The sequence below is a fragment of the Curcuma longa genome, unplaced genomic scaffold (assembly GCF_044706935.1).
Source record: "Curcuma longa cultivar G26 ecotype Majalengka, Jawa Barat unplaced genomic scaffold, ITB_CL_G26_1.1 utg2646_np1212_2152390_RagTag, whole genome shotgun sequence".
Lineage (NCBI taxonomy): Eukaryota > Viridiplantae > Streptophyta > Magnoliopsida > Zingiberales > Zingiberaceae > Curcuma > Curcuma longa.
Window position 1 is genome coordinate 214572 of NW_027435599.1, and position 24532 is coordinate 239103.

Sequence of the window (24532 nt, forward strand, 5' to 3'; positions counted from 1 at the left end):
GCTGATAGTTACATAAAACAGACCAACTGTAATTTCTCAATTTACCTTTTTTCGCAGATGGTCATGAAGTCAACCGTATGAGACCACTAAAATAGTAAATTCTACCTTTTTTACATAAGATAATCAAACAAACAAACAAATATTCTGTCTCAATTTTTTTATTAAAATCAGCTAATTTTGACGATATTAATACACTTTAAAAGGATTATCGGGATGAGAAATCGACAATTTGTCAGACCACCAAACACCTATCTTACTATATAACTTTGGACAGAGTTCATTTGTCTCACATAAACTATCATTATATGTGAAACATTTTCTACGAAAATTTCACATTGAATTTTTTTTTTTTGTTTAATGATCTTCTGTCGAACATTCAAATAGCAAAATGTTCGCAGATACCTGATCCATTACCATCCCTATAAGATCGACACAGCAACAACAACAAAGAGGAATGTTATTAGAGAAAAAGAATGGGGAAAACCAACAGCACTGTAATTACCAGTTGTATATCGCATAATAACAGAAGTGATGTGTTTGTATAAATTAGCCAAAAGCATTGTTTAGGAGAAAGGAAACCTGCAATGCAATGGAAGCACATCACTCAAATGAGCATAAGCACGACAGCATTTACGAAACAAAATCAAAATTTTCATAAAAGTGAATTAAGTGTATAAGTACCTGAAATTGCCACATTTTGATAGCTTTTGTGTGATCCATCCAACAGTTACCTTGTGTCATGCCTAACAATAGTAATGAATTGTAATAACTTTCGATGATTTTCCTGTGACTGAGCATTTACACACGTTAAAAACTTTTAGACATAGCGATAATAAATGCAATTAGTCTTGTTCCAGTCCTTATCAGCATCTAAAATTTGTTACAGTACAAGGCAGCTGAAGCTTTAACTCGGAGGAACTTAAACAACAGGATTTGCTTTCTCAATTCTTATGATACAGAAGTTACTGAAAAAAAAAAGCTACTTTTTCTGTACACAGGTCACTGCAACTGAAGACGGTCACAATTAATCTCTGAGAAGCAGCTAGCTACACCGGCATAAACAAAAAGATGGCAGTGGGCTGGTGGGGATAAGTGATCTGAGGATGATTAGTGCCTTAATGTCTAAACAATAAACACAATGCACATACAATAGATAAGGTTGTGCATGGGCATATTGCCGAGAGACAAACAATGGGTTAATTTCATATATGACTAGAATTGAACCAATGATGATGGCTCTATTGTTCGCTGAAATTTGTATGTTGTATAACCACTGCCATTGGATCTCCTTCTCAAAATGATTCCAACTTTTTATTTGTATCCTTGAAAAGAAAACTTGTCTCAGCCTCTGTTTTTGAACTGTTTTTGAACCAGACAAACATTAAGCGAGTGATAGCAATTTTGCATCAGGAAAAAGCATGACTAATTCTGAAGACCGCCTTAATAAGTTAAAATCTGCCACATTCGAGTTCTTTCATATTGTTTCTAAGTATTCATTATACATCCATATCTTTCCTCTTCCTTCCTGCCTTGTTTGTCGGTTTTGGATCACTCTCTATGGTATTTGAACCAGAATCCTGGTTCTTAATGTAGATAAGACAATCATCGAGAGTGTAAATGCGGAGAGCAAGCGATGAAACTGTAGATGTCCTTGCAGCAGCTGTCTGAGAGGACCAGTACCACCACCCATTTTTTAGGTACTCCATTTTGACCATACCTTCAAGCAGGGTTGTTGCTTGAACCATCTGGAAAGACCCCCCCAAAAAAATGAAGTTACATGTGATTGTGAGTATTAGCGTATGAAAGAATACACAAAAAAAAATTGAATCGTAAGAGTTAAATGACTAATAAAGTAAATTAGTAAGAAATGAAGTTTGTTCAAGAACCAGGAGCCCCAAAACGGACCATAACAAGCATGAGAATGATAACTGTCACCATGGAATCCTTTAAGATTTTTAAGTTCTCCAGGATCCTTTGAGACACTTTGGTTACCTTCACTACAATTACAAACTCTTCCAGGTTACTCTTAATAACATAGTTAAGCAATCCCTTCAAGGAGAAAAACTACCTAACATCAACAAATAGATGTATAACCATGTAGAATGTCCTTGTCCGAATCAACATATGCAAAGACAACGAATGAATCACACTTTTAAAAGCTAAATAACATTGAGAAGCACTTTAAAAAATGCAATATTCTACAAAATTGCATATTAATCTGTATGAATGAAAACAAAAAGATTTCTGTGGAAACTCAAATGAGACAAAGAAGAGACACCACTTCAAACACATTTTACAAAGTTTTGTAAGTCCTACCAACCAACGAACTGTATATCTTGCACATACAGCATAGTGGACGATGATCAATTTGCACAAATATGGTTTTGTAGATGTCTCCAGAAAAAAATAAAAAATAAAGAAAACCATTACTGGACATTACCCAAATCGTGTGGAGGCCTAGTATCTGATCAACTATCTATTCACACATACACCATAGTGGACAATGAACAATTTGCTTAAATATGATTTTTGGGAGTTGAGACATCAGGTAATGGCAATAGTTTCAGAAAACAAGGAAACACACTGATCCAATTTTGATAATCCTACAAGAAAACATTAAAGTGAACTAGGAAAAGTCCAACTGATAATAACATGAAATATTTCTGTAAACTTGTGATAGGGTAGAACACATAGAAACTATAATTTTAGCAAAAGATCTCCAACTAGCATAAGCAAAAATATAAATACCACGATTGCTCTGTATCATCTAAAGGCTAGTCACAAGTGAATTAAATATTTAGCAGCTCTTCGTTTAAAAGCAACTAAGGAAGTTGTGTAAAACCTAAGCAAAAGTGCAAAGGTATCTGAGAACATCCTACAGCCAAAGGATTTGATCTTGAATGGGCATGTACTTCAAGCAATCAAATGAAGAGCAAGTGGAACTTCAAAAGGAACAGCTTTCTTAATTGAACTCACCTCAAAAATTGACTCCAACAATTTAACAAAGGCACGCCATTCACATCTTTTTTGCCACATTGTTTTTGATGGTCTCAGTGCTTCAACTGGAAGTGCAGCTTCCATATCAAGTAAGTTAATCTTAAGCCGCTTAAGAATTTCAGATGTCTTCCCAACTACAGGTTTCAACGATGATTCCGGAACTATGCAGCCACTGCTAATTACAGAATGTTGAGTGCTAATAGACATAGAGGATGCTTCTTCCTCATTACCAATACCTCGACTAGATCTTTTGATTCTCTGAGATTGTTCATCATTAGCATTACCAAGAGAATTCTGAGAAGTGCTGGCTTGTCCATCCCCTCTTCTAACTTCATCCTCAGTTACATTTAACCCTGTTCCGCCCATCCCCATAGGTGGTAAGGACTGCCCTCCTGAAGAAAAGGACAAACCAGTACTCACACTAATATCAGACTTCAGACTTTGGTTTAGCACTTCTACTGAATTCAGAAAGAAAGCGGGTGAAGGGGCAAAGGATGGAACTCCGTTGGACCCAATAAGACCTATTTCTCGCACTAACTCCTTGTTAGAGTTCTTTACTATGAACCTTTTGCTGATCATGTCAATATCATAAGGGCATGTTGTCCTTGAAAGTCTAATAAAACTGGAGTTGATTTCCAAAGTTTTCTTTGATGCATCTCTGAGATCAACTTCATCATGATTTTCTTTTCCTCTGATGTTCTCAGGCCTTGTTCCCTTCGCTTTTGATTGATCAATGTTTTCTTTGCTTTCATCAGATCCAGCACAATTCGGGGTACACCTTCCCTCATTGTGTCCATCAAGTTCCATATCAGTTGAAAATGTTTGGTGGCAAGACAAACAATGGTGTCTAGAAGGCCATACAGGTTCCAAGCATTCACATCTGAACATCCTCTCCTCATGACTTGGTTTTCCCTTCTTACCTTTTTTCTTTGGAATTTCAGTTGTTTCTAGCTCCAAGAAAGGACCATACTTGGCTTCAAGGATCATTGCAGCCTTTGTAGTTAAACGCCAATATGCCATGCAATCCTTGCTATTGGAAGATTTTATAGTAGGATGAGAATCATTAGGAAGAATGTTAGACACTTGGTGTAGAAGTCTTTGCCATTGCAAGATATTTTCCTTCAATTCTTTTTCTTTTTGGTCAGCACTGCTCAGCCAGCTAACAATTTCCTGAATATCATTGTCAGTTTCATACAAAGAAAATGAGCAATAGCTAAACTTTTGTGAATCACACGCAGATGTGCTACATGCATCAGATCCACCTGGCCCAGAAGTTGGTGCCAAACTAGGGGAGACTATATCCACAAGGTCACTACCCTTGGGCTGGCTTAATTCTTCCATTCTGTTCTTCTCTTGTGGTGCCATCATGCTTCCATCAGCAACCAGCCAAGGATGCATACCAGGTCTGCAAATAACCCAATACAATCGACCAAAAGAATCCCTTCCAAGGAAATCCCTTCTTAAAGATGTCATCATAAGCTGAGATTCAATACTAGAAATTGATGATTCTACATCTGAAATTTGATTCTTTAAAGAATCCAGTTCAAGATCGTTGATAGAGGTGGCGTGGACCTCATTGGTGTTTCCCTGATTTACATCACCTTGGTTGGAGGAGAGTAATTCAGTTGATGTACTCATTACCCATTTAGTTCTTGAAATATTATTATCCTGTGTTGTACCTCCGTGAGTGCCCATAATAGAACCACAAGATGTGTCAGCATGGGTAAACACTACTGCAGTTGTTTCCATGTTTTGAGTCACATGAGGTCTGTCATGGTTGCTGCTTTCATTGCCCAGCAACACTACTGCATTTGTTTCCATGTTTTGAGTCACATGAGGTCTTTCATGGTTGCTGCTTTCATTGCCCAGCAACCCCCTCTGTGCAGTTCCATTATCAAAACCATCGATAGAGTCTTCTGCTGCTTTCTTACTTTCTTGGTCAGAAGAAGCTAATGATAACCCTTTATCTTGTTTTATTTGGTTTTCTTTGCCAAGTGTAACATTGGGGAGTGCATTACCGGTAACTGCACATTTGTCTGAAGTATGCTGATCACCAGACTGTATCTCAACTTTCATACTATGATCAGAATGAGCATCAATCATAGTCTTTGAAAACTGGTCCACATTCTCACTGAAATTGTTTTGTCCATCCTGTCCAAGGACGGATTCAATAGTTGAAGTTTCAGGAACATTTCCAGGATCAGCATTTATACAAGTGTCACTGACAATACGCTGGCACTCAGCTAACCTAGCAGATACATTTCCTTCTTCCTCTTCCCTTGCACCATCACCATGTCTGTTGGATTTATTAGCACTTTCTCTTGCAATGTTCAAGGACAAAATTTCTTCCTTGACTTTCAAACTTTTCCAGTCCATAACTAGTGCTCGTAATTTTTGCTGCAAATCATTTGACTTTTCATTACACTGATCTAGGTGTTCCCTAATAAGTACAGTGTTCAACACCTCATCACACAGAAACTTCAGCAACACTATTCTCTGTCATCCATTAATTAAGATTAGCACAATACATTAAATAATGTAATCTTTGACACAGACTCTAAACAAACTAATATCAAATGACTGTTCCCATGCATTAATGTAAGATCTTCCATATCAACAACTCAAAAAAGGTAAATTAGCACAACTGTCAGGTCAAAAGGGAGGAGAATACCAAATGTAATTAGATAAGCACAAAAAAGAAGGATGCCAACAAATGGCTAATTTCAAATACAAAGTAAGGGTTGGAAGAAATAAGATGGTCTAGTATGATAGTTGATGTCACATTACCTCAACGTTCATTTGACTTTCATTTACTTGGGATCAGATCGCATACTAATAGTGGGGCGAAAACATATGAACATCAATATATTATGTGAAACAGTAACCACACATGTACAGCCCATATGGAATATGAAGAGAGGATTTTTTTTTAAAAAAAAAAACATCCTAACTGAACTTATTAAGATTTTGTTTAATCACAATGTGATTTTATGTGCTATGTTACTTGGAATGGGTACAAGTATCCAACAGAGGTGTAAAGTCCAAGTATTAGAGATTATTTGTGTAATTGGCACAAATAGTAATTCTTATTTAATTATGTCCACATAACTGTAGATAACTCAAGGTCCTGAAATATTTGTGCAACGCCTACAGCTGAATGAGCATAGAGAAACATAATTCAAAAGCAAAAAAGTTATATGCATGAATATCACATTATTCAAAAGAATCTCATTTATAACTGTGATTTACAGTGATTGAAGGATGTGAGAAATTTTTAGATAAAGATATAATGATCAGAAAAGGAAAACAAATAAAGCAAGATATCTTATTCAATTTACTTTAAGGATGTTCAAGAAATATCAGCAAGATAAATAGAAAGCTAATGTAAGTTCGTTAAGCATTTAACATGAATATCAAATAAAGCAATGTTCAGAGTGAGCATATTATTCTTTGAAATCAAGAAGATACAACTTCAGACCAAAATAATGAAAAATGAACCTAAAGTTGTGTTCTTCAACATGGAAAAATGCACTTAAGCTAGGTGTAAATTTAACAAAATAAAAAATATATAATTACTGAATCATGCATAAAACATAGAAAAACAGATAAGTGGGCATCCCTTATTCCTAAACATGCTTCTGGAAGTTTAAGAAATGGTATTATGAACATGGCAGAGAACCAGATTGCTAAAAAAACATGCATTCAAATTTGAAAGACATGCTGCAACTAACCTCTTCAATACTGTAGTCCCAATACTCTCTTTCTTCCATTGTGCATGTTAGTTGATTCAGAGCCTCTTGAAAAGCACGATTGCCCTCTCCCAAATATCTCCTCTCACAGTTCTTGCTAACCTGAGTATGATGGTTCCGATCTTGTTTCTTGGACTGAATCTTGATGCATGATGGACAATACCAATTGCCTTCTGGAATCCGAGCAAGAGGGGGATTTAAACAATAAGTATGATATTCTGAGTCACAAGTATCACAAAGCAAAACACTGTCATCATCCTTATCAATGCCACAGACTTTACAAACTCCCTCTTCCCAAGGAGCCTTCAGCATTTCACTTGTTGCAAGAATATCATACAGTTCTTTCTGCTTTATGGGATCTAGAGACTCAGTACCTGCAAGATCATCAATTTTCTCCAGTAGAGTAAGTACCTGTAAAAGACAGAACATGCTTCAAATTCTTTAACCTCTTTTGAACATGTCTAAAAGGAAAGGTTATAAGTACCAACTCCTTATTTTCGACACAAGCTGGTAAAAGATGCAAAAAATTAAATCCATGCACAAACTGACAAAAAATTGAATTTGCATGAGAATATGAATTCGCTTGAGAGAAAAACAAGATCAGAAAAAAACAATACACGTTTTGAAGAATAAAAATAAAACATCCAATATTTACAGTTTTGAGGCCTGTTCATTTGACATGCATATTCAAAAACATAAGATTACCTCCATGTGCATAGTCGCATACAGAATGTACATTGAAATACATCATTCTGGTATGAATACATGCAAAAGAAGGAAAGGAAGAGGTTGTGGTGTTAACAACTTAAACCTCAAGTTCCAACGTTCTTTAGAGTAGAGTGTTTAATCCTGCATACATAATTGAAGCTAGGATGCTTCACGCTCATTAATCCCGCATGAATACAGTGTAGTGATTCATTAGATAAATTGGCCACTTTCATAACAACCAAAGCTTATGAGATAAGTGGTTAGTCAATCAATTTTAACATATTATCATAAGTACAAAGTTCAAATTTGACCTCAACTAGAAAAAGAAAACTATATACCTCTAAGTCACGATGAGCATGAGGGGCAGGATATGTTGAAGCTAGGATGCTCTAAATCCTGTGATGATTCATTAGAAAAATTGATGTCTTTCCTAAGAGCTCAAGCTTTTGAGATAAGTGATTGGCAATCAACTTTAATAGAGGGAAAGTTGAGAAGACAGTGATGTGGATAATTTCAAATTGTTTGTTCAAATTAAGTCTTCAATGTTGCAAACATAAAGCAGTGTGATATATGCTTCAATGTATTTATTAATATCTTAAAGAATGTAAAGTAGATATAGAAATTAACAAAAAGAACTAGTATAGAAGTTTATTGGATCAGAGATTGTCAAGATCCGTAAAAAAAAAAACGAATTATAAACTAATTTGTGTATAAGAGTAGAAGAGCACATATATAAAATAAATAAATAATGTTAATGGAAAATGCAAAAATTTGTCATACAACATTTAATGGAAAGAATTGCATACAGATCTGGGCAATATGTATGGGTACCAAGATGAATTTTGATAGGTTTTACATCTTTAATCCCCTTCATTTATCCACTTTCACTTAGTTCCTTCTTACAATAAGATTATAACAATTAGAAAGTGAATTGAATTGAATTTTCCTGTACCACCTCATGTGAACACTATCACGTTTCCGTATATGGTGATGCAAGCCAAGATTAATTCAAATAAGTTTTACTATTTTCATCTTCTTCACAAAGGGTAGTTATTTCTAAAAATAAGACTACCGAGAATTAGAATTTGATAGTCAATTGAACTAGAATTTTGTATTATGCTACTTTGTCAACACTCGACACACTTTGACCTATATTTGAGCGTATTGAAATCAATTAAATGTGATTACTTCATCTCCTTCCACTTATTTACTTCTAAAATAACATTATAGTAGTTAGTCAGATAACAAATAATCAAACATAGACAAGTTGTACCAGTGAAACACACACCTCAACTAAACAAACATAGACAAGTTATACCAGTGTAACACACATCTCAACTAAACAAACATAGGCAAGTTATACCAGTGTAACACACATCTCAACTAACAAATCATTAGTAGACATTAGTCAAATATATCTGAATTCATCTAAACAAGCTTTGACAAAGAGGAGTGTGTTAAGTGTCGACCTGATATAATAGCATGGCTAGCATGAGTTGCAAAAGATAGATCACCATTGTAAACTAATATTTGGTTTCAGCAAATTACTAGCACGGTAAGTGTTGGCCTTGTCACCCGACCCCACAAATTTCAAACTATGGGTGTCTAAACAATGTCAACAACAGTGTTGCATAGGATAATTTCTATGTCATCAACAGTGTTGCATAGGATAATTTCTATGTCAACCATTAAGCGAACATTTTTATATTCCACAAAAAATTTCACATTAAAAAATTTAAAACTGCATTAGAAATGCCAATGAGATCCTCATAGTTCTAAAATTATTACATTTGAAACTCAATGGGTTTTCCCAAAACAAGATAAGATCACTGACACATTGGCCAGTTGACAGATTTCTATGTGAGAAATTATACTAAAGTATCAATGTGACGCCATGATTACACGAGTAACAATCAAGAAAACATAGTAAAAAAGTTCAACTAACAGACCTCTTTCTCATACAGTGATTCAAAATTATCTGACAATTCCTCAACTAACTGCATCAGATCAGAACAGTCCTTATACGCAATTGATATATTATGCCACACCTGTCAAAAGAAAGTAATTATCACTTACTAGATGCTTAATCATCAGATACTTAGCTGCATGCTTCAAATAAAATTAAGAATCTGGGAAAATGTTGTACTAATGATTTTTACACGATACACAAACATGTTATCACAATTAAATTAACTTTAAATTTTCCACTTAATATAAAGTACAAATCTAGCACATTAATTTCCAAAACTGAATCTAACAGAGATGAATTTTTAATTGTGACATATTACAAGGAAACAGATACTATGCAAGAACTGCACAGAAGTTAATTAACAAGGTAGAGATTCACAAACTAATATCTGAAAACCAATTGTTTTTCATTTTTTCTGCAAGTTGCAATGCAACAATGGCCATCATTTGCACAACAATGTTAACTAGACAAAATAAAACCAACAAGCATATAAGCTATATCATTTTGATTTATTTCTTCATCCTTCCAAAGGGTCATTGAGAAGATCATATATGAAAAGGAAAAAACTGAAAATAGAATAGGAAGTTGCACGATGCACGAGAATTCTAAAATGTGTGTATCTAGCAGTAGAATATTTATGAACTAGCATGAATTATAATAACCACACCAGCCACTGAAAGTATGGCTCAAATGTCATGCCATCCTTAGCATCAATACTTAATATTAATAACATACAACATTTTCTAATGCAATATATTTATGAATTTGAGGAAAAAAGAGTTCAATGCAAGGTTTATAATTTTGTTCTGTGCTAGTAGACACATGCAGAACATCTTGCTCAGCACGCTGACCGGCACGTGAAACTCTACAAAACTTCCTCTCGACTTCTCTGCTAGTGTCTTCTCTAAACGCAACTTCACCTACAAGACAACTGGCTTCATGTGGAATCAGAGGCAGAACTTCCTCGTGACTTCTCTGCTCACAACTTATTTTATTGAGAGAACAATCGGCTTTACATGGAACTAGAGTCAGGATGTTGCGACTTTTCGTCAATTGCAGAAACACTAGGTCGGACAACTTCACACGAGGCTTCCTGCAAGGCTTGTGGCATTGTGTGTGTGTGTGTGCGACAACTGCCTACCTCCTGCCTAGGTGCTCGACACACTGACCACCACGGGCATGCCAGCACATCTTGTTTTGGACAGAGACTGGAATCCAGTTCAGAACAAGATTTCAAATTATGGTCCAATCGACTATGGTTTCAAGTTAAAGGCACCAATTACAACATAATGCAAAAGAATTCCATTCACATGACAAAACTCCCAGTAAAAGATACCCAACTGAACATCATTCAGCCAACCTACAGTTAAAAAATAATTGTACTGGGCATAGTTTTTACCATTGAACTAAAATAAAGCAAGTAAAGTAGTCATACCTCTCGAACATCCTCCAGAAAAGCTTCATGTGAAGTACCATAAGCCCCAAAAGCTAACCTTAAGTCAATGGTGCGGAAATCTAAAGGACGAGAAACCATAGCAGGAAATCCAAGAATACCTTCATCTTCATTATCATTAACATTTGCCATTGGAGATCCAAGCAAATTGCAGAAAACTTTCCCTTCATCTGCAGAAAGGGCACGACGGAGTACCATACGACATCTTTTCATAACAGCGTCAGACAATGATATAGGATTTTTCTCTTTGCTTATCTTCTCTGGTCTGTGCAAATGCTTTCCACCAGAGGCCTCAGCTAGGACAGATAGAACAGCTTTCTGTACCAAGCAAACAAGAATTGTCAGATGGCAAGATTTGACACTACAGAATATATATACTTTAAGAAAAGACAATTCACATTGATTAGTCATGTAATAGAAGCAAACACACTAAAGAAAAAGCATTACCTTAGTTGGCCCTGAGGCATTCCCCTTGTAAACCTCTTTACTTATAGAATGCTCCAAAACTTTCTTTGCCCATTCAGGAGGATTTCGTTCTAGAGCATCATAAATGCACTTTCTAATCCTTGTACCAACATTAGTTGGCAACTTTTTCACTGGTTCTAGAGGTAAAGCCCATTCAGGAAGATTCTTCCCATGTACAACAACAGGCTCAGAGGTGCCATCTGCAACAGAATCCTTGTGCTCAACTGTCAAGATTTTATGTTCTTGCTTTCTAGAATCAGTTATCTGCATTTCAGCCTCTGCAAGCAGCTGAAAATGGACTAATTTAGTCAAATTAAGTAATTTATTATTTGCTAACTATTTAATTACAACAATGTCTTGCCAATATAGTGAATATCTGAAAATCCATATGCTATATCAGAAGAGGAGCCTTGGGACAATGGTAAAATTGCTATCGTGTGACCTTATTGTCACAGGTTTGAGTCGCAAAAACGTCTTGCAATGCAGGGTAAAGGCAGTTTTAACAGGATTTATGTATAAGCATACGATTCAGATTTCACTGCCACTTGATTCTCAATTCACAATAGGTTGGTAAGTTATTAGTGAAATATGGAGCTGTACAGTGTAAAATTCAAATGTAAACACAGTAGCAATGATACAGAACATTTGCATAGACACGCCAGTATAAGGAATCCCAAGAACCAAACAAATACAAAGCAGTAATAAATATATATAAATTCCAGTGTTTTTACTTATCAATTATCTTAATTGCTTTTCAATGTAAATTTATTTTGTATACTTTATATGTATATATATGTTAGAAATTTTTAATTTAAGTATTATTTTATTTTATTTTAATATTGATTACCTAGCCCCCTCCCACTGCTTAAACACTATGTATCAAGCCAACCACCTTAAGACACCTTTCAAAACCTTAAAAAATGATCTACAACAGTTATACATTTGGGGAGTTTAAATTGCATGGGGACTCAAATTTGGATTACATGCAAGTCCAAACATCAAGTAACAATTTTTCACACAGGAATCCTTGATCAGATTCTGAAATCAACATAAATGTCTTATAACCTTTTTCAATGGAGCAAGTTCAAATAGTTCTTCCATGAACATCTATATAAAAAAGGAAAAAAAACTTTAGATTTCTTACCACTGCATCAGCTTCCATACCAGCAACGCCAGATAGAGAACCACAAAGAACACCACCATCACCCTGTAAGCAGCGGATCAACTTCTGTCCTTCACGAGCAAAGATATCAGGAGAATCTATAACAAAGTTCATGGATAAAACAGCTAAGATATATCTCCTAGCCAGATCAGGCCATGTTAATTGATTGGCAGGTAATATATCAGTCTTGGAGTCTTTTGCAGTAACCATGTTCTCAAGATCCTTCTTTCTTCCACGTCTAGATCTTGATTCTCTAGCATCAGAATTTGGATCCACATAAAAAGCAACTTTCCCAAGGATCTCTCCAATCAAAATTTTCAGCAGTGAAGTGTGAACCTCAGTCAATTTTACACCAGTACATCTACCATAAGTACGTGATGCCAATTTAGCTTCAACAGCTTCCCTTGCTGATGCCGTTTCATTTGGGACAAACATAAATGGACTTGCATCTTGTGCTGATGTGTCAGCCCCAGATGTTGATAGTGAATTTTGACTATTTAAAGTATTACATGGCTTTGCAACCAATTCACTGTAATCTTTAATTTCTCTTTCCAGCTTCTCCCTTTCCATGCACTTTGAATCAATGGGCCAGGGATCAATAAGTTCTTCCATTAGTTCCTCAAGCAATGGAGGTTCATTTAGACCCAAAATTTCATTAAAACGCCAAAAAAAATCCCATATCTGTTCGTAGAGGAAGACATTAGTGCATATCAGAAAAAATAGGAACAATAAAATTATTTCTCAGATGACAGACATTTTTATTTGCCAGTAGAGTAAGGATACCTGATAAACATCTCCAACCAGCTCTGGAGGAAGCCTTCTGCTACAGGGTTTTCCTGGTGGTGGTTGGCGCTCACTTAGTTGGTGTTCAGCAGTGAAATCCTGCAGCTGAGATAATGTTGGCCTTCTATATAAACCATATGGAGGAACTTTATCTTTACCTCTGCCACCATTCCTTTGTACAGCTAGGAGTGCCCCACTAGCAACAGTTAAAACATCAATCTTGTTAATCAGAAACTGGTAGCCAGCACATGCATGTGATTCAGGAAAAGTTTCAATCACTTCCTGTACAAAACCCATATCTAATCCAAATCTGTCTTGATTTAACCATTCTGCAAGTGATTTGCATGAAGAATCAAGCTCTATGACACTCTGAATAACTTGTGGTATATTGATGGGACCAGCAGAACTGCAAAACTTAGCTAAGGCAGAAGGATAATCTAGAGCTTTTTGTTTTCCATCTGCAAAATATTTTGGTATTTGGCAACTGTGTCTGCAGAAGAACTTCAAAGAACCTGACTGCCTATAGGCTTCCTGGCATGAATCAACGAGAGTTTGAGACACCATCCTCCATACTGACAATGGTGATCTTCCTTCCACATAGAAATCTCCAATGTCATCCCTTGGAGCAGTTCTTTTTGAAGAATCTTCAAACTCTTCCGAGCGGTTGTCCACATGATGTATAGCATGTTGTTCATGTGCATCGATGTGCGTGGAGGTTTCATGTGAAATTCCATGAAAGTTACTACTGAAGCACGATATCATTTCCTGATCAGCATATGTTGGATCTGATAGAAGCATTAAAATATCATCATCTTGCTCCAGGGTAGACTCAAAATTCATGCTACTTTCCGTTGTTACTAGCGCATCAGATTTTCTAGAACTGTTATAAAGAAGAACAGTTTCGCCAACTGGAAGTGGTGATGCTGAACATGGATGCCTTCGTACCTTGAAAACAGGTCCAGCATTTCCACCATCTGATACTTCACATTCAAAAAGTGATCCAGTAATCTCATCATGCCAAACCGACCTATATCCTACAGGCCAGATCTGACTGCTATCATGGTATGTCGTTCTCAAATCAATTCTTCCAAAAGAAATGACATAGAAGTCCGCATACTGAACTGGGAGCCAACGCTGGAACAGTATAACAAAAAATAAAAAAGAATATTAAGGAACTCACTAAAAACATGAATTAAATAGCAACATGACAGACATAAGCCATGCATTTAGTGATGTTTATGCAGAAATATATATCAGGAGCATGGTCCATGAATGCAGCACTACTCAAAGCCAAGATGCAGATATTGAACAAAATTTTGTCAACAAACCTCACTACATGAATATAGTTATGCACCTATTTTTATCAATAACACAAATTAATCATGAAAAAATAATATTAATGCTAGAAGAATGTATTGACATCAAGGACTACAATGTTAGAGTAAAGCTCCATCTCTATTTGGTAATGACAATATTTCAAGAACTAGGAGCGCATTCTAGAGTCAACTTGCATACCCATTTCAGTTACATCAAAAACTAGCCACTATTAATCTATAGTGAAAAGTGAATAACTATATTTCCCCATCAGAAAGAGAGCTCTTTGTCAATCACACATGATTATTGGCAGAATGACATCCGTCATACTACTGACATAATCCAACATAAATTGCAACAGTCATAACACAATCAGTAAGCTCTTGCATAGCATATGGAGAAGTAATTCATACATCAAATATAGGCATAAATATCTCATCCATGCACAATGTATTAATCACCACTGAATAAACTGCCAAACTTAAGTAGGGAAAAATGTTCGATAGTAGCAACACAGGTAACATCTGAGGAGGAAGTAAATACATACAATTAAATTTCTGGAGCCATGGCCGTTATTTTCCTCCGCGTAGGCATTTGACGGCCTTAAGGATCTCCTAAAATCTATGAATTGAGAGTCCATGGCTTCAGTATCAGAAGATGGCTCCCCACCACAGCTAGCCCTCATGCTATCTTGGTTCTCAGATGAACTTGTAGCAGTCCAGGTTCTTGCAAGATCTCTTTTTCTTCGACAAAGCAAAGATCTATGTACTAACCCAGAAACATCACTTTTTTCAGCAACCTCAGTGCAAGTGAAGTTTGATTTCATGCCAAAATACTGAGTTAAATCATGCACCTGACTCGACCTCTTTCCATCTGAGGCGCGATAGACAAAAATATTTCAGATAACTGATTAATATAAACAAATAGAAAACTTTTCAATTAGAATGCAATAATTTTTGCAGGGAAAAAAATCACCAACAGGATAAACAAAAAACTGGAATAGCTGTAAAACCAATGCATCACTTGCTTCATAATCTTGTGTACCTTCAGTAGTGGTTCTTGTAGAATCATTAATGCTTCCAATGGCATTCACATAATCAAAGTCATTTCTTATGTGACTCACATTATGATGTTGAAACAATTGGTAGGTGCCACTGATATCAGCTCCATCCGAGTTGTTCAATCTGTTCATAAATACTGCATTAGTACATTACATGAATATGCAAAAAAAAAAAAAAAAGTGTATGTGATTGCTAGCTTCTAAGGAAAGTTCAAGGAATAAAATGATGCAGCAATTTTGTACAAACAAAGAATAAGATAAAGCATATAATATGGTCCTTGAAGTACAAAAAAAAGGCAGTAAATAGCTTAATATAAACTTATAATTTTCACAACTAAACAAGATGAACTTTCTTTTAAGCATATATGGCTCTAGCCCATGTAGTAACAATAATTATCTAAGTAATCCAAACTACTAAAGTAATAGAGGATTAACAATAAGCTTAAGTCCTAACACAAGGATATAACCGTTTCTCTGTAAGTTGAACAGTTACTCTTAAAAGTTGATTAGCTTACTACTTATTTGTTGAGAAAGAGATGGGTATATGCATTTGTATTCTAAGAGTTCCTCATGTCTTAGCAAGTGAGCTGAATGATCCTAGCCCAAGCATAACGCAAGGGCTGACTCAGCTTAACTAGGGGTGGCAATAATATAGATTGATGCATATCAAGAAGAGGAAAATAGAAAGATGAGAGCAAGTTTCAATGACAAACTGAGAAGATTGCAAAGCATAGGATAAAACTCAGTTAAATTTGACCTCTTTAACCCAAAAGCTTAATCTGTTAGGAAATGGGTCAATGTATAGGTCAATACACATGAAACTCATCCCTAAGTGTGGACATGCAAAGTGTAATGGCCAAGCTCAACATGTTGAGAAACTCAAAGTAATAGGAGATTTTTATTCTTTATAGTATCACATAAACAACAGTAAAGTTGCTACCATGTGACCTGGGACTGGAGGTCACGGGTTTGAGTCGCGGAAACAGTCTCTTGCAATGCAAGGTAAGACTGTATACAATAGACTCAATGTGACCTGACCCTTCCACGAGATCCGCATTAACGGGAGCTTTGTGCACCGAGCTTCCCTTTTACAGTATCACATAAACAAAAACCATTAGTTCCAACTATTTCAAGTTGTATTCATGGATCTTATCCTGTCATTGAACTATGTATGAAAGGGTATATCGCTAGTAACATTCATTTCCCTTAAATCACTTTTGATTGAGTTAAATAAATCTTATTTTTGTTCAACAGTAACATACACACGTTTAGCATGCTTAATTATTCCTTTAGGACTGAAATTGGGAATTTTCAACCACTGGGATTGCTTACCTCATGCTATGGGTACCATGTTGAATTTGATTCGGGCCACTTGAATATTATCCTAAATGGATAAACCATTAGGGAAGCATCAAATACATATGGTTGCATTATTAACAGACTTAAAAGACTACTATATGGTTCTTTCACATTCTGGTATAATATTATTTTCTGACTTGTTCCTCTCCATCAACCTTCTCCAAATTCAAATGATACAAGATAACCAAGATTTCCAAAAATAAATGAACCAAACTAGACCAGATCGGTTGCACCAAGAATGACAAAGTCTAATCTGACAATCTGATTTTGGTCTAGAAATCAGATTCCCACAATAAATCCTTCAACAATTTATCAAAACAACACAAAAGATCTAAATCCAATAGAATTCAATCAAAATCAGCTCACATGAGAGAAAATCAAATAAGTCTAGCTAGTATCTCAAAATTCAACCTAGATCAAGTTTGCTGGTTATTGTCTTGGCATTGGTATGTGATTTGGGTGATCTGGAAGGAAGCTAATAGTCCTATGAAGAATAGTTGGATAGCAGAGAACCAAAAGAGATGGCAATGTGATGCTGACTATCAACAGGAAGGCATTTCAGGGGATTAACAGTCATGTAATGGAGCTAAACAGTAAGCATAGAAGACTCTAAGTGAACTTATATTTTAGAAATAAACTAGTAACAAATAAGACAATAAGTCCTAATTCATTCTTTTATAACAAATGCAAATAAATTTGACTACCAATGAGGTGCCTTTCTTTTCCTGCAATGATAAAATTGAGTTGTGTTTTCTCTTTGCCCTAGGAAGGCATGGATAAAAGCTGAACCTATTGGCATTCTGCCCTAGGATGTCAAATGTTATATGCGTCTACATGGAACTAATGGAATCTATTTCTAACCATATTATGGCAGCACTACTTTCTTTTTCTATAACCGAATACAAAGAACTGCATATAATAAAAGGGGTCAATTTTCATCTAGAAAAATGAAAAACGACATCAGAAATCGACCGCAATCTGACCAAATACATAGCAACAAGCAAAAAAACAAACTTAGGACAAAAAAACAAGAAACAGAACAGGAGGGGGAAACTGTAAGAGCAGAGAGGGAGACAGAAAGACAAAATTACCTGCATCCACCAATTCCGTTATTATGCAGCTCTTCTAAATCTCCATCACTAGGAGGCAAGGCATTGATATCAAGCAACCTGGCTGCGCCAAGACTCCATCTCTTGATGGGCCTCCCCTTCGCGCTGCATTCATGGCAGAGCCAGTCGTCCACAGCAGCCATCGGTTGCCGCAGCCGATTCCTCACGCAGCTCACGTGGAAACCCCTTTCACAGCCGTCGCAGACCACCGTCCCACCGCGGGTCTCCAGGCGGCCGCAGACACCGCAAGGAAGTACGACAAGCCCGACTCCGGCCTCGCCAGGGAAATCCGCGGCGGATCCAGGGGCGGGCGTGAGGACGCCATGGAAACGGCAGGCGACGGCTCGGGCGTCGAGGGCAAAGAAAGATGCAGGGGGGTCCGCCGTCGGGGTGTCGCACGGCGGCGGCGGGGCCTCGTTGAGGTCGATGAAGAGCGGAGCGGGGCGCGCCTCGGGAAGCTTCCCGAGGGCTGCAGAAGGATCCATCAGAGGCTAAGGGTCCCTGCGATCCTTCAACGAATCGAAGCCGTTAGCTCCATTCCTGCTTAGGGTTTCTATCCCAGAGAGAGCGGGCGAGCACGAGAGACAAGACGGTCGCTGTCTGGTGCGGCGGATGGGGAAAGGGGGCAAAGAACTTGAGTCACGATAAATGTTACGATCGCATACCCATCCAATCAGAGTTCACGCCGAGCGGTGCGTGTCACGATGAGCACCAGGTCATCGGAGTGGCACAGGTACGATACGATACGGAAGGAAAGATGTGACGCGTGGAAGAAGTCAATGCGCGGAAGATTTGATGGTGGGTGTCTTGCGGGAGGCAGGGGATGGGCAGCCGTTATCACCGCGGCATGCGGGTTACATGTGACCGAAGAAAACGGTCCCGTCAGGTACGGAGCGGCGGATTAGGTGTTACTAAATATTTTATAAGTCGAATTAAAATGTATACGTGTCAAAATCGAAGGTCACTTCTCGAAGATTTAGCGGTGGAGATTAAATAGATTTGTACCGCGTGTCTAATCTGATCCCATTGTCAGAAAGCGCACTTTATTCTATTTTTTATTGAGGAAAAAATTATTAAAAAACACCCTTTATTATAGATTTTTATCAATTGCTCTTTTTCAAAATAAATTAAAACACATTGTTAATATAAAAAATTGTCATCTAAGGTTTTTTATTTTATTGTTCAAATATTTCCTCTCCATCAACAAAACTCAAGGTGAACCGCCCGGTCCAATTGAAATTGAACCAGGTTTAATTTTAAATTTACATAGTTTATAAATATCTAAGTGATTTTTGGTGAAATGCAAATTATCGTCTAACAAATATTTTTAAAAATAATAATAATAAAAGACACTTTATACTCAAGAACACAACATTAATTAATTAATTTGGCATTTTTTAATTTAATAAAGAATGCTTCCACTCTCATTTTCCAAGCTGGAAGAAGAAAGCTACTCGAGTGTTTCAGTCAATGCTCTGTTTCCAGCGATAAAATGTCCAAAGCAAGTCTTTTAATAGGAAAGCGAACAACAAAGAAAGTAAGTTAGGGAGTAGAAATTCTTCAATTGAAGTGAGGACACACAAGAAAAAGCAACAATTCTGGTTCATGAGATGTAGAAGATCGACAAAATCGTCGATAAAGGTTTAAAGAAGAAGAAGAGGCATTGGTGATAATACGTCGAAGATGATCGGAGAATAAAGCAACAGTTTTGGTTCATTAGACGTGCAAGATCGAGAAAACCACGAGAGAAATTTTAGAGAGAGTACTAATCTGAAACCTAATCCACGATACGCGTCGGGCTATAATCACCAGCTAAGACAGTCGGTCGCGGCGCTGCGGTGAGGCAGGCTCTGGAACTGGACGCGATGACCCCGTCGGCGGGCAGCGATCAGCACGGCGAGGGATCGGCGGAGCTTCGCCCAGAGGAGCCGCGGCAAGCGCCGCGCCTCCCGGAGTCGCGTCCAGACGAGGCGGCGCACCCGGAGCAGAGCCCCCCGCGCCCGCTCCCTCGCCGGCCGCTTCCGCGAGAAGTGGTAGCTCCTGAGAAACAGCCGCCGCCGCTCCATGTACTCCTCCTGCTGCTCCCACCGGAACATGTACTCCGCCGCCCCCAACACCGCCACTGGCTTCGCCCCGCTTGCGGTCTCCATCCGATTCCCTCCTACTCCTCCTCCAAATCGGTCACGCATCGGGAAGGTCGGATTTGAGGAAGAAGCGGGGAAGAATTCGAATCAAGCGAGAGAGAGGAAAGTATTCGACGGATTGGGATTTGGAGGAAGAGAAAAACAGAGTCGCCTTTGCCTTTTGCGTCAACGGAACGGATCTCGCGCGAGCGTTCGATTTCTACTCCTATGCGGGAAAAGTACGGTGAGTGTTCTCTTAGCCGCCGATTCTTGACGATGCGAAGCATGAACGGTCAAGATCGGTCGTAGAAAGGCTGCTCGAGCAGCTCAACCTATGGCTAGGTACTCTCTCTTCACCGTTCGATCTCTTTGGACCTGTTGATATGGCCGTTGGATCGGATATCGTCTGATTACAGCGGTTAGCAAGTTGGAACAGTCGAATTTGAAAGAGGAAGTTTCACTATGCACACCTCCAAATTTCAATAATTTTCATTCTAGCCACCGTAATTTGATAGACGAAATAATTTGGGCCTATTTGGTTTGTTGAGCCGACAGGTCGGTTTTCCTTCGCTGCTAAGCGACGCAATCGCATTCCGTCCTTAATTCTTCGCCTTCTTTTTTTCTGACCGAATCTCGCCTCGGTGCAGGAGGAGAGTCGAGGAGCAAGGGATGAGCATCCTCTCCAACAAGGTCGAGCGGGAGGAGCTCGCGCCCGGGGATCACATCTACTCATGGCGGTCGGCTTACATCTATGCCCATCATGGTCTTTCCTTCTTTGTATTCTCTCTCCTTTATGGTTTCGTCGATTTTGTATAAATCGGAACCGTCCCTGGTTTTAGGGCTTCGCCACTCGTCGTTTGCCCATGTTGATCCCTTTTCTTTTTTAGCATTTCCCCCATTTTTAGGCTGGTAGGAGCGATCAATCACTGCCGAAAGATAATCTTACTTAGTTTCAGTGTTTCTCTGTTGATTTAGATGATAAAGGCTCAAACTTGACGGAGAGTTTTGTAAAACCAATATTCCATTGGAATGTGTTAAGCCGTGCAAAAGCATGCTGAGTGGTCATCGATGTGATTTCGGAATGGTGCTTCAACCACCTGTCTACTTCGAATCTTTTGCTAACTTTACTTGTTATGATTGTTTGAAATGGAATCTATAGAGGAATTTTCTGCATATTATAATGTTATGATCATTTAAACAGAATATGTTGAGTAAGTTCAACCAAAAATTTCTTCCTTTGCCATGTTTACGAATTAGAAGGCATTTTTTAATCCTTGATCTGTGTAGCTACTATTACGATGACCAACCTCTGCAACTTTGGGGTTGAAAAGAATGGGCTTTTTACTGCTGCTGCAATTTGTTCTCTGTAGGCTTTATTTCCTTCAAGAGATGGTAAATTTTAAGATCATTGATGATTTTTTTATACCCATCAAGTGTATATTTGTTTGCCACCTAGTTTTATGCTGATGAGTAACAAAGGATGGATACTCAAATTCATCTCTTTGAACATTTATCATAAGATGATTGATCTGTTAACCTATCTCTTTTTCAAATCCATCTTTGGATGTATTCCTTCATTCAAGCTGTATGGTATTTTTAGTTTGGGTGCTGCTAAGAGTGAATTTGAGTTGCTCGTGTATATTTTCCAGTCTTTATGATTTTCTCAAGCTATTCATCATATAAGTTATCGATGTGGATTTGTGGGACACAATTCTGCTAGTAGTTCCCTTTGAATGATGGGGAAAGTTTATCTCATCCTGTGGTCCTCTGTCAAATGGTCAGACAACTTAATCAAATGGAGAGCTTATTTTTTTATCACTTTAAGCATGTAGCATAGCACTATATGATGATTTGATCACTTTATGGACTCTGAGAGTGAGTATTGAATTTAGAGATTGTATACATTCAACTTCTTCCAAGGAATAAAGGTCTAAAGTACATTGGCAAAATTAGATTACTAGAATCAATAAATTTCATCCTTTGTTACTGCTTACAATACTATATAGGTTGCTAGTTCAGAAAAGCTTTGTGCAGGTCGTCTTTCTCTCTTTGTATTGTTATTTATTCAATTAACATGTCAAGTTTAGAGCTCTTTGTTGCTGAATTGTACAACGTTAACTTATCGACAATTCCTAACGCACTACTTATCTTTTCTGCTATTGAAAGTTTCATCATCATGCACTGTCATGTTATTTATTTGCCCTGTTTCTTAGGGATATATGTGGGAGATGGCATGGTCATTCATTTCACGAGAGCAGCTGGCCAAGAGATTGGAACAGGAACCATACTTGACCAATACCTTTTCAGCTCCTCGCCGTCGAATACAGGAACTCCATGCGAAAAGTGTGGTGATCAAAGCAATCTCCATGGAGTGATCACTTCTTGCTTGGATTGCTTTCTTGCAGGAGGCAACCTCTACCTGTTCAGCTATTCAGTCACTCCAACTTTCTTCCTAGCAAAAGCGCGCGGAGGAACCTGCACGCTCGCCCCTTCCGATCCCCCCGACCTCGTCCTCCACCGAGCCAAATACCTTCTCGACAACAATGGGTTCGGCATGTATTGCTTGTTCAAGAACAACTGCGAGGACTTTGCCATATACTGCAAGACAGGTCTGCTTGTGAACACAGCTTTGAGCGTTGGCCGGAGCGGACAAATCTCATCCGTGTTAGCCGCAATCACTTCTATCGTATCATCCCCGCTTCGGTACTTGACGACGAGCGCCAGTGGGCTCATGGTGGTTGCAAGCGGCATGTATTGTGTTAGTCGATATGTATCCGACATCGGAATCAGAAGGGATGTGAATAAGATTCCTGTCGAAACCCTTGTTGCCCAGTTGTGCCAAGGTGTGCCCCAAACCATGGCCACCTAATCACTGCACCATTCTAAACTAAAATGCCAACAATGTGTGAGACATTTAGTTCTTTCTGATGGACTATTTATGACAATAATTCATGTAAACTATTTGAAACTTTTATTTGATTTTCTGCATTATTATAAACATCATAAGATCTCTCAACATGCATAAACAGGTATTTGTTGGCGAGCCATGTCCGCATAATCCAAAGAACTAATGGTCGTACAGTGTCGGATCCCACTCGGACCGCATATTTGACCGATTGACGGTCCCCATCGGCATATTTTAAGATTTGAGGAAATAATTTTGGATGAAATTTTAATGGAAAAACTACAAAAAAAAAATATCAATGAGAGTGTGGGCGATTTGGGCTTCCCTCCAAAACCCCATCAAATATATAAATCCAAAGACGAAAATATTTTTATCATGCAAAAAAAAAAAAGAAGAAAACAAAAACTATGGTTATGCCTGTTAGTTTTTACTCTTCCCCACGGAACGTTTACTGGAGTGGAAGAGGAAGAAGATCGCCAGCTTCCATCAAAAGAAACAAGAGCCACCAAGCACCAAAGCAACGGATCAAGCGCCACGGCGGCTGTGGTGCTACGGATCAAGCGCCACGGCGGCTGTGGGAGAACTAACGAAGAGGAGCAGTCACGTGACGGACAACTCATCCCCCTTCGCCTTTTCTCCTTCTCCATCTGTATCATTGAATTGCTTGATCGACCACCACCGCCATGGCCGCTCTTCAATTCCTTGCTCTGTCAACCGTAAAGGAAGGCCAGCCTCTCATCCACCTGCTCTTCCCCTTTCGTACAGACACTAACTCCCTGCACCTGATCGGACGCCTGACCCCATCATTAAATCACCAACCGACGGCATCGTCGTCATCCGCCTCCTCCCCCGCGCTGAAACTCTGTGCATTTATATATACGCATCTTCACGCGCTGCTCTCGTACTGGGTGTAATTGGATGAGACAGCTGATTGAGCAGTTGCATGTTTTATACTGGCAAATTTGAACACGACACTGTTCCTTAAACCTTCACGTAAATTTATCTGGAGGTGAATTTCTAACTTTTAACGTTTGATCCACGCAGTGAGCTAGCTCCACTCACCTTGTCAGTAAAGTAGCAGTGCTGAGCATGTTTAGCCTTTTGTGTGCTGATTGAGCTGGTTCATCGTGGTGGTGGGATTACTGTGGCATTGGGGCACTTCACCTGTGGCCCCGCGGGAGATACCTCTGTCGAGCTTCGTTAGGCGAGTCCACTGGCCTGCAGAGCTAAAAGCCAAACGCCACCTTCTCTCTCTCTTCTCTGTTTCTCTGGGTTGATAAAAGATTGGAGGTTTGTTGGGTGAGGGCAGAGGGGAGAACAGGGTGCTCTGCGCTGCTTTTTTTTGTTAGTGTTGAAGGTTGTGTAGATGTGCTGCG

At 38.3% G+C, this 24532-nt stretch overlaps 3 protein-coding genes across 3 annotated transcripts; 1 reads left to right on the plus strand and 2 right to left on the minus strand.

Moving 5' to 3' along the window:
• Positions 1–851: 851 nt before the first annotated feature.
• Positions 852–18676, minus strand: LOC141819947 (methyl-CpG-binding domain-containing protein 9). The gene is made up of 11 exons (XM_074707211.1): positions 18111–18676; positions 15645–15784; positions 15148–15473; positions 13287–14420; positions 12486–13184; positions 11324–11629; positions 10859–11194; positions 9404–9502; positions 6729–7157; positions 2977–5493; positions 852–1745 (listed from the first exon to the last, which is right to left on the minus strand). The coding sequence occupies exons 1-11, from the start codon at positions 18611–18613 to the stop codon at positions 1497–1499; spliced, it is 6738 nt and encodes a 2245-aa protein (XP_074563312.1). The 5' UTR covers positions 18614–18676; the 3' UTR covers positions 852–1496.
• Positions 18677–19656: 980 nt separating this feature from the next.
• Positions 19657–20419, minus strand: LOC141820130 (uncharacterized). Its single transcript, XM_074707410.1, has one exon. It carries the CDS (start codon positions 20315–20317, stop codon positions 19934–19936), a length of 384 nt encoding a protein of 127 aa, XP_074563511.1. The 5' UTR covers positions 20318–20419; the 3' UTR covers positions 19657–19933.
• Positions 20420–20842: 423 nt separating this feature from the next.
• Positions 20843–23225, plus strand: LOC141820109 (protein LEAD-SENSITIVE 1-like). Its single transcript, XM_074707390.1, has 2 exons — positions 20843–21014; positions 22465–23225. Exons 1-2 carry the CDS (start codon positions 20921–20923, stop codon positions 23118–23120), a joined length of 750 nt encoding a protein of 249 aa, XP_074563491.1. The 5' UTR covers positions 20843–20920; the 3' UTR covers positions 23121–23225.
• The last annotated feature ends 1307 nt before the right edge of the window (positions 23226–24532 follow it).

What these genes read in the sequence shown, in the direction of transcription:
- LOC141819947 (XM_074707211.1), bottom strand. Translation starts at nt 18,613, where the DNA reads ATGGATCCTTCTGCAGCCCTCGGGAAGCTTCCCGAGGCGCGCCCCGCT. An exon ending in ATGGCTCCAGAAATTTAATT is followed by an intron (nt 14,421 to 15,147) that starts GTATGTATTTAC and finishes ATACTGTTCCAG; the next exon opens with CGTTGGCTCCCAGTTCAGTA. An exon ending in ATGCCTCAGGGCCAACTAAG is followed by an intron (nt 11,195 to 11,323) that starts GTAATGCTTTTT and finishes TGCTTGGTACAG; the next exon opens with AAAGCTGTTCTATCTGTCCT.
- LOC141820130 (XM_074707410.1), bottom strand. Translation starts at nt 20,317, where the DNA reads ATGCGTGACCGATTTGGAGGAGGAGTAGGAGGGAATCGGATGGAGACC.
- LOC141820109 (XM_074707390.1), top strand. Translation starts at nt 20,921, where the DNA reads ATGAGCATCCTCTCCAACAAGGTCGAGCGGGAGGAGCTCGCGCCCGGG. An exon ending in TTACATCTATGCCCATCATG is followed by an intron (nt 21,015 to 22,464) that starts GTCTTTCCTTCT and finishes CCTGTTTCTTAG; the next exon opens with GGATATATGTGGGAGATGGC.